This window comes from Neopelma chrysocephalum, unplaced genomic scaffold (assembly GCF_003984885.1).
Source record: "Neopelma chrysocephalum unplaced genomic scaffold, ASM398488v2 Primary Assembly neopelma1_22b, whole genome shotgun sequence".
NCBI lineage: Eukaryota > Metazoa > Chordata > Aves > Passeriformes > Pipridae > Neopelma > Neopelma chrysocephalum.
In genome coordinates, this window is record NW_020897690.1 from 17,233,352 (window position 1) to 17,250,764 (window position 17,413).

General features: G+C 37.0%; 1 protein-coding gene across 1 annotated transcript in view; it reads left to right on the forward strand.

Moving 5' to 3' along the window:
* Nucleotides 1-17,413, forward strand: part of ADCY2 (adenylate cyclase 2) — a 212,817-nt gene that overhangs the window by 97,892 nt on the left and 97,512 nt on the right. The window contains exon 4 of the mRNA XM_027681002.1: nucleotides 7,677-7,826. Coding sequence (XP_027536803.1) covers nucleotides 7,677-7,826 — 150 coding nt within the window. The remainder of the gene's footprint in view (nucleotides 1-7,676; nucleotides 7,827-17,413) is intronic.

Genomic DNA, 17,413 nt, shown 5'->3' on the forward strand with positions numbered 1-17,413 from the left:
ATATATTCTTACTGTAATTTATCCATGTATTCCTAACTGTCCATTGATTTTAATTTCCATATATATTGATAATTGAGAGTATGTAGCATATTAATATGCAGTGCAGATACATACAGTATAAACTATAGCAATTAGGGAAGAAAGCTGAAATCATTATTGTGGTTTTGAGGATTAAGCATACAAGTACATAAATAAAGAGCACATATGTGATTATTAGTTCATTTATCTGTTTTTCTTCCCTTCTCCTGGTAGCTTTTGAACCTGTTGATTAGTTTCCGTAAAAGTTGCCAGAAGGGGAGTTACTTAGACACATATAATATATGAAGAAATTTCATGAAGCCTGGTAGATAGTAGTATGAAATAAACTTCATGAAGACTTGGTAGGTAGTACAGGAGAGATAGCCTAGTAATACTCCTGATGAGGGAAAGTAAGGAGAAATCTACTGGTACACATTAAACTCAGCAGCGTATTGCTCGTCCTGTAAATAGGTGTACTTATATTACAGATTTTAGTCTTCTTTTTTTTTAAGAGTGACACAGATTAAATTTATTGGAAAAGACTGAGTGTATCTCAAAATCAGACATAGGATTATATCTGTAATATATCAAAGACTAATGATTTATTGATTTTTTTTAGAAAACTCTTTTAATTTTATGGGCATTTTTGGGGGGTTTTGTTTGTTTGTTTGTTTTTTAGAGCACACTAGTGCTCACCCTTATATGAGATCCAGAACCTAAAAATTAATCTCATTCTTTTTGAGAGAAAATTTTAATTTTTACGATCAATGAGAGTATCTGTTATTTACAGATTTTGCTTCCAAAATTCAAGCCAAACCCAAAGTTACTGTTAGTTTTACTTAAATATCTGAATAATTTGAATTTTTGATTTTATTTGTTTCTTTCAATTAATTCTCTATTCAAATATGTTTGAGCAGTTTTAGTAGTAAAAAAATTAAATGATCTCAGAGGTGATTGTAAACACAAAAGACCTCTCTGCAGGCAAGCAGGGAAGCCCCGTGGCTTGGCTGGTTCCTTCTGACTGAAGAGAGTATGAGTTCCCCTTGGGCAAAAAATTATCTTAGATTCAAAATATTAAGAGTCATTAACTAGAGTCAATGATATTGATTATATGTATTACACAGAAGTGATCTAAAGGAACCATAACTCTGATTCTTGTTTCTAGTTTATTTTCCCTGGGTTTGATTAAAGAGCTTAGAGTTTATGATCAGTTTTCATCTACACTGGTGTATAGATAGGGTCTGTGTATGCACAGAGCTGAATAATATAAATCCAGTCATTCCACAGAACAGCCTAGAGCTATGAGAAATTTTAATCTGTAATAATGATGAAAAGAAAATCATGTCAAATAACATAGATATTACAAAAAACGAATATCCTGCTGTTGTCCTCAATACTCTGATTGCAAAAGCTACAAAGAGAATTACACATACCAATTAGAAGATAGCGTCAAAACTTCCTGGCTTGTAAAATGACATCAACTCCCCTCCCACAAAGGGACTTTTTACCAAGTTTATTTTAACACTGAAAATATGCAGCCATCTGGGATGCTGACTAATTCAAACTATTTTTTGTTGTTTCTCAGTTACTTTGAGAAATCTTGGATTGTTTGTGGGTTTTTCATATTTCTTATTTTTTTTAATTGGATTGTTTCTTGCAAAATCGCAACTTGTTTTTCTACTTACCTTTCTGAAAAACATTTGACATTCTCCTTGATACAGACAAGGGGTCTGAGGGTACTGATGCTTCCTGTTCTTCTCTTCATCTGTAGTCTGTTCTTGTTGTGGCCTTCTGTCATGGGTTTACTTGTTCTAAAAAAAACAAACGGAAATTTTCTTTCCCCTGCTGCAATGTGGGGGAGGGATGTTAAATGGGGAGGACAGTTTTTTGCCTTGTGTGATTGACCTACACAAAGGAGCTGGCTGGCAGAACTATATTCCAGGCTGATGGCCCTCTCTAAGCTGGGGTGTGGGGGGGTAGGGGGAGGGATGGGGAGTTTTTCTCCCCTCCTCTCCTTGGAAAGGGGCTCTTCACTTTTTGCCTTAACGGAGGCAAGGGGTGTGTTGGAAAAGCTCTGACGCGGTCTTGCTCTCGGCCAGGTCATCTGGCTGCTCTCTGGCCTCAACTTGCCTACGTGCTGCTCTATCTCCAGCCCAAATCTGCTCAGGTTTTATCGGAGCGTTTGTGCTCATCGACAAAAGAGGGGAGTCCTGGCCACAGCCAGCCGCAGACAGTGTGAGTTTAGTGGGGAAAAAAATTACCCTTCTTTCCTCTTTCCCCCTTCCCCTCCTCGGTGGGGGGGGAAATCTCCGTTGTCGGCTTCTCCTGAGATCCAGGAGCCCCACACGGCGACCGCCAGAGCCCAACAGCGCCCCCTGCCCACCAACTCTGAGCCCTGCGGGCTCTGCTCCTCCAGTGATCCAACAGCACCCCCTGCCAACTGTGATTAGAATCATGCTAGAGGACAGAGAAGTATCAAACCGTTTCCTTTTTGAAGGGGGACCTTTGGGTACAGGATTACTGTTTAGTTGTTTTTGTGTTCTTTTGCTATTTTTGCCAATACACATATATCCTTTAATAAAGGGTTGTTATTTTCTTTTTTCCATACTTCCTCTATTGGAGCCTCTTAATTTTGGATTTACAATTGCTGAGAGAGAGGAGTTTGGTCTACCTCATAACTCACGCTCCTTAGCAAAACACTTTCAGTCTCATTAAACTGAGACACTTTCATAAGTATTTAAGGATTTAAATATCTTTTACCTTTCAGAGTATTAAAATAATTGTGTAGCAATTAAAGAAATTGATTTTTACTTTGAATTCCTGAGGAAATAAGTATGCAGTTGCCCATAATCTGTCTTTCCTTCAACCTGTCATGTTCTGTACCCAAATAACCTTAATTCATTGACCATTCATTGAACCTTGACCATTATCTCTGAAACAGAAGTAGAAATCCAGGAGATTGATACATTTCTTTGTGAAACTCAGGAGCTTTCATAATAAAGACCCCCAACTTAGTGATCTCACTGCGTATGGGAAAAGGCCAGTTGTTACTCTCGGTAACAGCAGCTGGTGAACTAGGCAACATATGATCACTTGTTTTAGGCCAGCTGTAGAAACCTTTGACCTGGTTGAGGAGTTGGAAGTATTGTATAAGTCATGAAATTAGTGGGCAAAATGATACAAATCCATAGAAATCCCGACTTCATTAATTTTGCTCCTCCCCAAACTGCTTGTTTTTGAAACAGAGGTTGCCATATGGCAAAATGTCTCCCTTTTTCAAATTTGTCATCCTTTTTTTGAGTTATGACATAGCTATAGATATTGCTGACACTGAAATGTATTAAAATGTTGGACTTTGGACTTGCATAGGTCTGGAAATGTGAAAGAAAAAAAAGTCAACATTGTATGACTGGCCAGAGCTCCATGGGCAAGAATTTTGCGTGGAATAGCTTGAGGACCTTTTGAACACGTCTACTTAAAATAATGGTATTGGGCATAGTACATGGTGACTAATTTACATGGTGGCTAAGCATTTCCTTTTTAAATGCTGTTTTTCAGTTTTTAACTGACATAGTTCTTTCTAACTGAGTTATGTCTGAGTCAAAAACTGTACAGGTTCCAAATAAGTATAGACTTGTTCCCTAGCTTGGCTAGTCACACCACAAACCATCACATGAAATATCAAATGGAGAGAGAGACAATTCATCTTTGCAGAGCTGAAGAATTTGCACTTTGGCAGTGACATAAGAATCCTTTTCTCTCCCATTAATTTCCATTCAGACAGTATAAACGATAGCCTTTCTTGCCCACTCCTCAGCTTCCATTTCATCAGCTTTCTTACCCAGAAGAAAAGTGGAAAACTATTGAATAAAATGTTAATTTTTTAGATTTTTTTTTTTAAATTCTGTTCATGCAAGAATTCAGGAAATATATGTACAATATCTACGAAGAAAGAAATGCAACTCATAAGCTGGAAGAGAAAATCTATGGAGAATTCTGATTTTCATATTAGGTGCTTCAGTAACAGTTTCTAAGATATTTAACAAATTATTTATTCTTGAATCAGAATCAGCAACTTGTATTATAATTCTTTTAGTTTTATATAGCATAGTACATATTTGTGTGCATGTATCTTTGTGGGCAGCTTTCATCAGCTGAACTTCTGTATGATACATTTTTTTTGCAGCTCAGGGTACTGTAGTACTCTCTTGAGAAATTAGTCATAGCTACTTAGCTTTGTCTTCATTTGCTTTTAAATAGTCTATTTTCATAGTGAAGCACTAGACATCTGATTACTTGATATTCACTGAAAAATACATGCGCTTGAATGTAAAATTACCCCATTACCTGGAAGTGCGTAGTTTTCTGTAGGTCAAAAGAGATGGAAGAGATATCAGGCATGATTATGTTCCTTAAGTGATTAGAGGTACAAGCTGGTACTTGGAGTACCTAGAGATACTTCCCAGTGCTACCTTGGTGTTCCTTGTGTTAATTTTTGACTCATATTTAGATCACCTTCTGTAGACATTGAATTTATTTATTGATAAAGCAGAAACTTCACTACAGTGTATATTTAGTGGATCAGTCTGAAGGGGTGCAGATGGCCCAGGAGATGGACTGGCCTCTCTCTCCACTCAACTATACAGAGAGATAGAAACTTCTACTGTGTCACTCAGCATTTCCATATGGTGAATTGAGTGGGACCTTACTAGGGTTTATCTATATTGCAAGGTTTTTTGTTGCTTGTTTTTTTTGTCGTTGTTGTTGGTTTTTTTGTTTTTGTTTTGGTTCTTTTTTTTGGTTTGGGTTTTTTGGGCTTTTTTGTTTATATTTGTCATACAGTATCTGTTTGTAAAGGATGTGAACTAGGCTCATGCAACACTGTATTTGATGTCACCCTGGTCTTTTTGTGCTATTGAGTTACCATCATTATTTACACCCTTTTCCACAGCTCAGTCTTGTCCTCTTGGGACAAAACCCTAACTGTGTTGTGTAGTCTGTACAGTTGTCCCCAAATTCTCTTACAGAGGTTCTCAGTTACAGTTTTAGCTGCACAGTTATCAGAACTATCACAGAAAGATACAGAATTTCTTACCAGAAGATACACCACATCTGTTCTTATTATCTAACATGCATCTGGGGCAGGGGGGAGGCAGGGATGGGGTGGGGGGAGAAAAAGGAAAAAAGACTGCAGAGTCCTAGCCTAGAGAACAGAAGATTGGTCTGACTCAGAATTTCATTCCAAGTGCTTTGGTACAGGTGGGATTCACAGCATGGGGCCTTCTCAGAGCAGGTGCCTGAACAAAAGAAACTTTTTTATGATTGCATACTGATTAGTGTACTTACTTAAGAAGTGAGAAGCTCAGTTAAAAGTCTTGGGCTGAGGATATCTTTGAACCTGTCCATTTTGGGAGACTCTATGTGACTTTAGAACAAACTTGTTTTTCTGTCACTGTGAAGAAGATAATCATAATTTACTCCTCCATCTACCCATTACAGTATTTTTTTAATTGTAATTGAGTAAATTCCTGAAGTTTTGCTTTAAATACTCTATAACTTTATGAAGCTGGACAATACATTTAGTAAGTTTGTGTACCGTCTTTCAACAGCGAGATCTACCTAGAGATTATCACAGCACACTGTTGCTTTCAGTTAATTTTAGTGATCATTTTGTTACTAAACTTTCCCACCGATATCTGAGCATTTTGTATGCCCAGCAGTCTTCATACATCATAATTTCGTTTTAAAAACCTGAAATGATTGCCACCCTACCCCTACCCTACCCCTGCACTGCTATTTGTCACATAAGATCTTTTTTCACTAATCCGTGTCTGCTGAGAGTACTATGGTATTGCAGACATCAGAGCAGAATCAAACAATTGTAATTTACAAAGAGATATAAAAGTATTTTAATTTCAAATGATTTACTGTACACCATATTCTTGTATGTTTTGGGGGGGTTAATTATTGGCTGTTGTGAAATGTTTCATTTAAAATATTTCTTTTGACTCTCCTTCATAACAGAGGTTCCTTGGAGAAAGTGAAATGTGTACGTTTTCCTTATTATATTGACATTTATGTATTTTAGAAAAATTGACAAAGTCACTCAGATGTTGCTTTTAGAAACATTATAATGCCATGATCTTAAAGTTTTAGGGAAAGAAAGGAAAGTTCTATCCAATTGCAAACACTGATCATTTTTCTGTCAAAGATGGATAGTTCCCTTTTTTAGCTTTGTGGAACCATGAGAGGTGACATGTCAGACATGTCAATAAAAGTATATCTTTAAATCTTTCATTTTAAGGTGTCCATTTATAAAAGGAGCATTAAAATGCCCATGTATTTTTTATGAATAACATGTATTCCACAAGAAGATGGATTTTGTTTGATGGGGCAATTTATCTTTTTTCTTTGAGCCACTGTAGCATACTGTTGGACTTTTTTCTGATCTTTGGCTCTTTCACTACTAGCTATTCACAAAAGATTGCCTAGTACACAGGTGCACCAAAACCAGCCAATGAATGATCACAGGGAAATCTGTCATAAACCTCATGATTAAAACTGTGGATAATTAGTGAAATTTTGGCTTCCTTTGTTCCATCTTTCCTCCCAGACCATGAGTACTGTGACATCATGTAGTGCTTGTAATCCAGGTTGTATGACACACTAGGGCCTTACAGATAGAGACTTGCTCTGACCAGACTGAACTGTATCTCACCTTCAATTTAATATTATCTTTTTTGTTATCTTTATTATTGAATTAGGAATTGTTTCATTACTCTCTCATATTTCTTTTGCTCTGAGTGAGCTAGAATGGTTAAATGCGTCTGTTTTATTTGCAGGAATAAGTTGGGTACAGTTAAAAGTATTAGCATCATCACACAGTACTGTGTCCTTTTCAAAGGTGAAGCACAGCAAAGGTCTGGATTTTTTAAGCAAACTAATTTCTCATGTTCATGAGTTGTTGTATACAGAGGGCATCTGATGCTGTAAGTTTGAGCCTAAATCTTAAATCTTTAAGTTCTGTGTTTTAAGCAAATGCAGTTTTTTGGTAGAAGGGAAAAGTATATTCTAGTAGGCAGATGTCTGATCTCACTACTTAAACATTGCTTATAATATTTATAGCTGACTGACAGATAGTAGTGGATCAGGCTGGGGTAAAATGCAGGTCAGGGTGTTCATGTGTGTAGGTGAAACTTTTCACCTCTCAACCATATGGCACTGCAAAAGAAAATGTCTTGCCAAAAGAGCGTGGGAATAATATGGCTTCCAAAATTGTTACTGGGAGTCATAGCTATTGTTTTACATCTGTAGATCATGATCCCACCTAATTAATACTCCACAGTGGATGTCTAATATGAGCTGAATTTCTTTTTTCAGGAAATGTGTACCTCATTTAGTAGACAAACATGTTGCTAATTTTCATTCTTATTTGATGCTAAAGTGTAACAGTATCCAACCTAAATATGATTCAGTTATTGCTTCGGATTTTACCACTAATCGTGAAGGCTTTTTGAAAGGTTAAGCTTTGCTAGAAATCAAACAAAAGCAAAATACATAACTGCAGTAATCTTTCATTGCAGCCTAGAATTAATTTCTGTTAATTTTTTTATATAAATTTCCTGACACCTTCTTTTTTTTTTTTTTTAATTCCCTAGATATTGGCAAATGTAATAATTTTTATCTGCGGAAACTTGGCAGGAGCGTACCACAAACACCTCATGGAACTTGCACTGCAGCAGACATATCAGGACACATGTAACTGCATCAAATCCCGTATCAAGTTAGAATTTGAGAAGAGGCAACAGGTAAAGTCACACCCATGTCTGTGTTCGTTGTTCTGTTTTCGCACTATCCCCCTATTCATCGCTGTATAATCCAGCTTGTTAATGGAAAATCACTTAATGTGTTACTTAGACTTAATGAAATATACAAAGCCTTTTGAACATGGTTGTGCACAATTTCCGTCTGAATATGGAAGGTATTTTAGTTATTTGTGTTGTCAAATTATGTTTTCTCTCATTTGTTTTATGTAAATATTTTATGATAAAGAAAGTTAAAAATGCTGTATAGATTATGTTGGCACACCATCTCTTTTGTTGTCCTCATTGAATGAGCTGAGATGTACATATGTGCTTTTGGAAATCTTCAGTGCTTCGTGCCCAAGACCAATGCTGCAAATCACTGCACTGATTTTGAAAAATATTTGAAACCACAATAGTGATGAATCATGTGATATAGTTTTGGGGGTCAGGTTTGTTAAGAGGAGCTAGGGGAATTGCATAATGAGACGTACCTGTCATTTATTGTAGCAGTTGAATAAAAGACTTCTCTGAGTGCTTTATATAGTTCTTTTTCTCCTTGCAAGCTCTGTACAGTGCCTGTCATCCTGACAGATAGGTACTTCATTTAAGAGAATTTGAAATACAAATGATTTCATCAAGTAGTAAAGAAGATGGGTGCATTTTGCTCTGAAGGTCACCAAGACTCAAAATCTGTGAATCTCTGGGTCAGAGAATAGAGTCTTCAGTGACGCGTTTCTGTTGTCACAAAAAATGCTGATATACACGTCGTATGTCCCAGCTGACCCTAACTGTCATGTCTATCTCACAAATACCTGTAGCCATTTTAAATTAAAGTTTTCAAGATCCATAACCAGCACTGTTTTCTTAGAAAAAGCAAATGAAAGGCCCCAACCAGGACTTTAACGGGTTGCGTGTTCAGAGGGCTATCCTTATTCTGCTGGGCACTTGGACTGCATACTGACTGAAGTTGCTACAACTCCTTAAGGAGGAAGTTTTGTGGTAACAGCAAGTTTTGATGATTAGTTGCAAAATCTGCCTAAGGTACTGTTGCAGGAGAGGTTTGTCAGAGCAGTCATTTGTGTTTCTACCTCTGCCTTCACGGGCTGCATGCAGTGAATCGTTAGGCTTTGTAACTGATAGTACACAATGCATGTTTTACTATCTGTTGATAATATGCAAGAGTATCTTCAAATTTGTTCCAGTGAAACAGCTTGTGAGTGCAGAGCAGCCACTGCCAGGTATCTGGGAGAAGTACTGCTCCAGACTGGGCAGTCCCCAGTGATGTGGGTCCTGGTTTGATGGCTTCTAGGCTCATGGTGACATTTTAGACAATGGTTAGCACTTCTCCCGGTGCTTAGACCTTGACTGCCAGAAGCATGTATGCAGACCATAATCAAACAGTGCAATTCCTAGCAGGCATCAAGGTCTCCCTTACTCAGGAGACACCTGAATTCTTAGCTTCCTGAGCACAGTTGTAAGGGCCCAGGTTTCTACTATTGGTTGCTTTTTCCTTCAAGCATAGGAAATGCATTGGTGTATCTGCAAGAAGCAGGAGGGCTGTGTTACTGGACATCAAATTCAAAGGAGTAAGGATGATGCTTGTAAGAAGACAGTCTGCTTGTAAGAAGACAGTAGTTACAGCAGACATAGTGCTAGCTGATATTTTCTGCAAATGTATATTATTTGCTAAACACTACTAATTTCTCTGGAAAGACATAAATAAGTAGCTTTGGTTTACTGTCAGTTCTGAAGGTGTTGCAGAAAGTATTGAGAACCTGACAACGAAAAGAAGCAAAATGCTCTGGAACTCTGTGACAGATGCTTCCTTTTTGGTGTTTGTAGTTGTGTTTCAAAAGTGCTGTAGCCTAGCAAGATGGAAAGCAGCAAAAGCCATCTTTTACTGATAAATTGTGTCATTCTTATAGAATAATGACGGAAATTGTACATAATTTGTTATACATTTTATATATATATATATAAGTGTGTGTTGTCATATTTGTGTTTTGGTAGGAATAAATGTATCAAATTAGTTAAGACATCTATAAAGCTCCAAGTAGTGTATTGCAGGTCTGTGTCAATAACAGGTGGATCAATATCTTAATAAAGAGAAGTGTTCTGTGGATGTCAGTGATCTTTTTGACCTCTAATGAGCTCAAAAAGAGATAATTAGATCTTCAGATCTTCTTATACAGATTTCTTTAGCCTTTATGCCCTCAGCCTCTTAGTATGTCCTTTGTCTCATGTCAAGGTTTTTCCACAACCAAAAAGACAAGATGTGTACCTCCATATATCACACTTAGGGTTGTTACATATTTAAATGTGAAAAGGTAAATGAGAATTCATTTGATAAGGGTTTTTTTCCCCCAGGATTAACATGCTTCTTTGTTTGCAAACAGTAGTTCAGAAGTGGATGTTCTTTAGTCTGTCTTTTAGCACGGCTTGTTTTGCCAAGAAGATACAGAAGAGAATCCACATTGTTAGTATTCAGAAAGCAAGTCAATCATATTGGTGACTATTTTTAGAGAACTGGGATACATTGAAACAGTAGGAGCAGAGTGCATTTTAAAAAGCATTGGTTTTGATCAAAGCCTTTATTAGCCTGTAAAAGGTTATAGCATGGCCCTTGATTCTACATCTCTGTAACAGGAAAAAATTTAATTTACTTTAATTTACTTTACATAAGCTACTTTTGTACAAGTGCAGAGTGTAGGATGTGCTTCTAAATGGTTAGGCCTCCAGGTCAAATTTGCACATTTTTCCAGATCAGGGACATCATGTCTTTTATAATTGTTTTTGAAAGATGTGCAATTTATGTTTAAATTATTCCATGAATTTCCTCTTATTTTGTTTGAGAGTAGGCTCATAAAAATGTATGTTGTTAGGGGTTTTTTTGTATGTCTTTGAATAGTCTTTTTGAGAACACTGTTTTGATAGATCAATAGATAAGTATATTGAATTACCACTCAACAGTTATGCCGAACTCAAGAGAAACACCAATTTCATTGTTTTCAATTAAGGCTAATGTACATTAGAATCTGGTGAAATAGGGGTGTGTGTATATATACTGAAGTACAAGTTGGACGTATTGTACCCATACCACTGTGTATTTCTTCTGTTAGAGCACAACAAAGGCTGGCTGCTCCCAAAGGGATGGGAAGCTATGGGTGGTGACACCTCTCAGCAGGACAGGGGCCATTTTTAACTCCTGTAATAAAAAGCAGTATTTTCAATGCCCACTTTAGTGTTTCTCGCACAGCTTTTATGTCTTTTCAGTGTTTATGAAAGAGAAACAGGGAACTATTCTGACCTCTTTTTATTTTGCAGCCTTATTTCAACATATATATTTAAAACAGCCTTTCCTAGTGTTATTTGTCTCAGTGATACAGTCTGGCTGACAGTTTGTAGGGGTAATGACTCACACTGAGTGCAAGATCTTAAACACTGACAAGCAGTTAGCATAATTGCTCTTCTCTCTTATGGTGCTTTGCATCAGGAGACAGGAACGTACACTGGGAGATTCTTACAAGATCACAGGGAGGTGTTTGTAAGGTGTTAGTGTTCAGTGAGTTCTCTGAAATGCTGTCTTTGGAAAGGAGGCAGTATAATGACAGTTTTAGAAACAACACTCAGGTAGCAGATGAAAATGAATGAGGTTTCAAATCGAGTGGGATTTTAATTTTTTCACTGAAACAAGGTGAAGCAATACCATTCATTAAAGGAACTATTTCAAATTTTTTTAAAATTAATCTAAAACAGAGAAACCTTACACATTTATGAGGTGTGAGGCTATTAGTAAAGAACAGAAACATTGAAATACATTATTTGGAACTAATATCTAAAATGCGGATTCCTGTAAGTTCAATTAATGCATTTTAAAAGGCAAGCTATTAATATTTTCATGAACACAGAATAGTTTTTCTAAGCTTCCCCATTTTCCTTTTCTTCTCATGGCTTCAAGGCTAGTAAACAGGAAAAACAAAAACTAGCTTTGGTCTTTTAAATTTTAGAATTGATTTTCTACTTCAGTAGTGTGTTTACACATAGACATGGGTCGGACGCCAATCCTTTCGTTAATCTACATATTATTACTAGAATTAAAGCCTGTTCTGAGCAAGTGCCAAGTTTTTCATGGGACCATGGGAACGATGGATAGAATATGCAAACAGAACCTGGAGAGAGTCCACTGAAGGGGTGCAGGAGTAATTGGGGGACTAGTACTCATGACAGATGATGAGACTTAGGGAACTCAGGTGCAGAAGAACAGGCTTGGAGGGGAAAACTAACATCTACCTGCTATCTGAAGAAGCTTACAAAAAAGGTGCAGTCAGATTTTTCTCAAAGGCACCCAGTGAAAGTATGAGAGGCAATAGTCATGAGCTGTGGCAGGATAAATCCTGACTGGAAGGAGGTAAAAGATTCTTCCCCAAGAGAAGGGTTAAGCACTGGAAAAGGCTACCTGGAGAGATGTTGGAATCTGTGTTCAGGGAGATTGTGAAGTTTCAACTGGACCAGTTGTTAGGCTTCAACTCTTCTTCAACACCATAAATATAGAGCTCAGAATCTCTTGTTAGGCTAATTAAAGTCTTAACAATCTAACAAAAATACAAAAACCAATTATTGGTAATACTTCATTTACAATAATAATGACAACAGTCACAGTCCACATTATCTAATTAACACCAAAAAAAGCATAAATACAGCTAAAACTGTTATGCAGAAAACATTAATTTTATTCTGTTGCTGTCCTCAGTCTTCTGTAACCATGTACTGCCATTGCCATGTGCTTTGTGCTGAGTTTGCAAGGCCTCAGGGTTAAGGCTGTCTGAATTTTTTTTGACCTTCCTGGAGCTTTTTTTTTTTTTACTTGATTTTGCTGTAACAGCAATTTTTCTGACAAGATGGCTATTGCTAATTAATTTTACTTTTCTTGTGGCACAGTACCGCCATAGATATTATATAAATAAGAGTAATGAACAGCTACTCTGTGAAGAATGAGATATTTACAACTGTAACATAATTTGGAAAAATGCAGACCTGACATGATAGTGGAAACCTTAAGAAGTGAACACATAGAATGCCATGCAGAGCAATACAGGCATGCGATGATTAGAGATGACTCGCAGGCTTGGCACTGAAGACTCCAGGTCTGTAAGTAGTTCACCACTGGTCACTTCAAGAAATACAGACCTGAACCTGGACACAAATGTTTTTAAGGGAAACAAAGAACAAGTTTTAAGATATATAAAACACCATATATATTAACTGTGGATATAGTATGGACTTGCAGACTAGCAAAGAAAGCGCAAGATAGAAATGTGTGTTGTCATATATCTAAAAATTACTGCAAAAAGATCTTAGATTGAGGAAGAAGTAACCCATCAGCATCATACTCCTCCTCACAAAGGACTTCAGATGCTGATGACTTACTGAAAGTCTTTTACCACCACTGCTAGGCTGAAGCCACCAACCTTAGGGACCCACAGGAACAATTAGAGCATGTGCCTTTTACCAGAAGAAGGGTTATAAACTAATAATTGTATGTGTAACAATTTAAGCTGTATTATTACTACTGGGACTTTGCCTTTTTAATACAGAAGTATTTTTTTCTTTATTTGGTTTTTTTTTTTTCCCCTCTAATAATTAGAGCAGGAGTAGTACTAATTCTTAGATCAGACTGTTAAGATTTCTGTTATACTAACAATAAATGTTAGTGTAAGTAAATCTTAGCTTTATGTGTGTATGTGTGTGTGTGTGCATTATCAGGTTTATTTTCTTTTAATCCATGAACAAGATTTTGAGTGTTATGCTTCATATGTCCCTCTGGATCCTAAGGTGAATTATATCAATGTTACTTGAGCAGAAAGCAAGAGTTTCACAGCAAGATGTCTCAAGTTCTTCATGAGGACGAGGTAAATGCTCGTGGTTTGAACCCCCTTCTTCCTCAATTTTACTCCACTCAAGGCTGTTTGCTACTGTCTCCCAGCCCTGTTACCCTAGAGGGTCTGTTTTTCCCACAGTGACTAGGTAGGGGTGCCAGTGTCCTGCCCCAGGTGCTCCAGAGCAAAGCCATCATAGGGAGACAAAAGGCACGTGGCCACCAGCCAATTGCTGCCATTAAAAATCAGGCCAAGGCAAGCTCAGAGAAGCCTGGATATCCTGTGTTGAATACAGAGCTTATGATATTATGGTAAAAATCATATTTTTTGGGCTACAGAGGCCCTGAGAGACTTCATCTAGTTTTGAAATTAGCCCTGTTGGAACAAGATCCTGGACTATGGATCACAAAAGGTGACTTCCAACCTGAATTTCTCAGTGAGTCTTTAGTTTTCTTTAATGTCTTTCCTATAGCAGAGTGTTGTGAATTGCAGGAACACTGTGATTTCAGATAGAGGGAAATGAAAAGGTAAATGTTCCTTTGAATCGTATCTTATAACGGCAAATGAATATTTTTTATATCAACAAAAAGTCCTATCAAGTGCTACTGCATCCAAGTTTCTCATACTAACTGTTTGCTTACAGGAATGTTACACTAGAAATAATGTAGCTATTTTTGCTCCCACTTATTGATGAGAATAATAATAATAATAATAATAATAATAATAATAATAATAATAATAATAGAGGAATCTATGTTTGTTATGAGAAGTTGAGTGATTTGAAAATCACATAGGTGCCACTTGTCACTTCATTATGCTCAGGTTGCCCTGTCACTGAAGAATTTGAAATGGACTAAATAATCATCATTTTCTGGTATCTATTTAAGAGTCTGCAATTATTTTTCCCCCAGGGTTCAATATTTAATAAAAATCTGAAACTTTGATTTTAAGCTTTATGTCACAACCGAGATGTGTAAATCAAAAAGCCATAACAAAGGTAAGGATAGGAGATGCAGAGGCTTCACAAATGCCTTGTTGACCAGAGCTTATGTAAGGTAGAAAAGATATTCAGTTCCTTGACTGGAAAAGGATCATGTGCTACATCAGCAACCTGCATCTCATTTTAAGCCCTCGAATTATTCTTCCATAATATCTCACTACTTCAGAAGTTGCATAGGAACTCCCCTTTAGAGGTGGAATAGTGAGGAGGAGTGATTGGTTAACCCTCGTCATATGCAGCTTCTCAGTTTACCATTCTGGAAAACTCCAGAGGTCCATCAAGTGTGGAATACTGCCTTTCAGTGCTTTTTCAGGGATCTGAAAAATTACCTTGAAATTTATAGCAAAACATTATTGACAGATGATGACTTTTCTTAACTGTTATTTTCCAATTTTTGCTCTGCTAAATTTTTTGCAGGAGCTGTGAGAGACTCCTAATGTAGAAATAAGGCTTTGTCATGTTTTGAAATGTTATAAACTGTGCCTTTCACCCCAGGAAATGTGTGTTTCATTCGTAGGGGGAGAGATATCACTGTTGGAAGTGTAGTTACTTACACGAAGACACTCATATTGTCCACAATTTTGAAATCAATGGCTTAGCAAATGACTTTTGCAAGTAACTACTGCACAGGTCAATAGAGATGCTGCAGTTCTTGCATGTAATGTTTTTTCCTGCCTCAGGACTTCAGTGTGAGATAAGGTCATTTAACATTTTGCAGTGAACTAGAGATTCCAGCTGCCTCTATGTGTGTTGATCTGCAGTAATTTATTACATCGAACATAGATAAACCGATGAGTCATGCTGCTTTGTTTTATGAGGAAAATGTGTAGTTTAAGAGATACTAATTACCCCATTTTGGATGAAATATATAGCTGGAAGGCAAATGTTAATTTTTTTCATGGCACCTACAATTTTGTCAGCCACATTACAAAAGCTAAAATTAATAGCTAAAAATTCATTCTTTTTAGAAAGAGAATGTCTTTTGACAGTGAGTCCAAAGTTTTCAGTTGTTAATTATGCCCATAATTAATTACCTCATTTTTAAATTGCTGCTTTATTTTCTGTTAAAAGTTATTTAAATCCATCTAGATTCCTCTGTCCTTATTAACCTTGCTATGTCTTTTTCAGCTCTCTACATTAAAAATTATTCTCTACAGAGAGGGATTACAGGATATTGTGCCTACAGAAACTACACAGAAATTTTGATAATCCAGGGGCCTCTTCCAGTCTTTTTTTTTCACATACAGAATTGCTCAGTCATGTCATAAATATTCCTACAATATTGTAAATAGCTTAAATGTCTTAAAGAATTCTCTGTAATGAGGATTTTCCAGGCATTTGATCATTCCTGGGACCTTTTAATAAACTCATTCATGATTTCTTGGATCATTTTTATAGCAAGCATATCTGAACACACTGTTGTCATTGATATTCACAATGAAAGTCCCATAAAGAGGTAAAGATAGATAAAAGGTCTTCTTATAAATCTATAGGTCACATTGACCTATATTGCTGCTGTTAGCAGCAGCATCATGCTGAGAGATCCTGCTCACTGGGTTAAGTACCATGGACTCTGTATTCTTTCCAGAATTACTGCTTTCCAACATATATACTTCCGTACTGTAAACAGGTATTTTAATTCTGACTTAATTTCCTTTGGGTATTTTAAATACCTTCTGTATTGCTGCTCACAAATAGTTACGTATTTTTCTAACATTCTTATTAACCTTATCACTTCTAAGTATCTTCTTTACATCACTTCTAATACATTTTATTCTTTAAGTGATTGTCCATATGAGCATTCACACTGGCAGTGCACATACACTTAAACAACTTAAGCTGGGGGTGTTTGAACCCTATATGCCACTGTGTTCTTCCTCCTTGCTTGAGTGTGCATAGATTGTAATGGGAAAGGTGTGCTCACTGTCTTAAGGTCTTCTCAGCAGTCTGGCTAAATCGGGACTTTTCTGGAAGTTCATGTCCTTGTCAATGGCCTAACTAAATATTACTTCTGACTCTTTTCAAATTGTGAATTAGTTACCTTTCTCTTTTTGTAGTATTCTCTTCCTTTCCTCTTTCTGCCAAATCCTTACATCCCTTTCGCAATTCTCTGGATCTGAAGGGCTTCATACTGTGGGAAAGACCACTAGAAAATAACTCTGCAAAATATACTACTCTGTGGTCCTTTCAACCAAAAGTACATACCAAGTGGTAGATGTCAAGTTTAGGAGCCCACTCTGCTTCCTTCTAGAATTCAGCTGGTTGTGTACAAGGTCAAGTTGCTATTAAGAGCTGTTATGAAGAAAGCTGTGAGAAGTTTTAGTATGGTCTCATTGCTCCTTCCCTTGGGAGCTGCTTTTTGGCTGAGGCTGTCACCTTTGGTCCCCACCTGAGCTGCACTGCAGCTGCACTGCAGTCATACCAGTGACATCTAACTTGTGACAGATTTGACCCACAGATTTGACTTCTTAAAGAAAATCCATTTCCTTCCATTTGGAGTGGTCATTGGATTCAGCCTTTTGTACTCAAAGATGGCGTTAGGAAAATGAGTCTTTCCCCTTAGGTCACCAGGCTTCTTCTGAGGCAACCCCATTTATCTTTGAGGTTTTGGTAAGAATTGTGCATGTGGATGCTTTAGCAAAATGAGAAAGAAAAATTACTTACTAGTAAGTAGAGGCCCTGTGAACTGTGTTGCCCTGAAAGATGTTCACAGC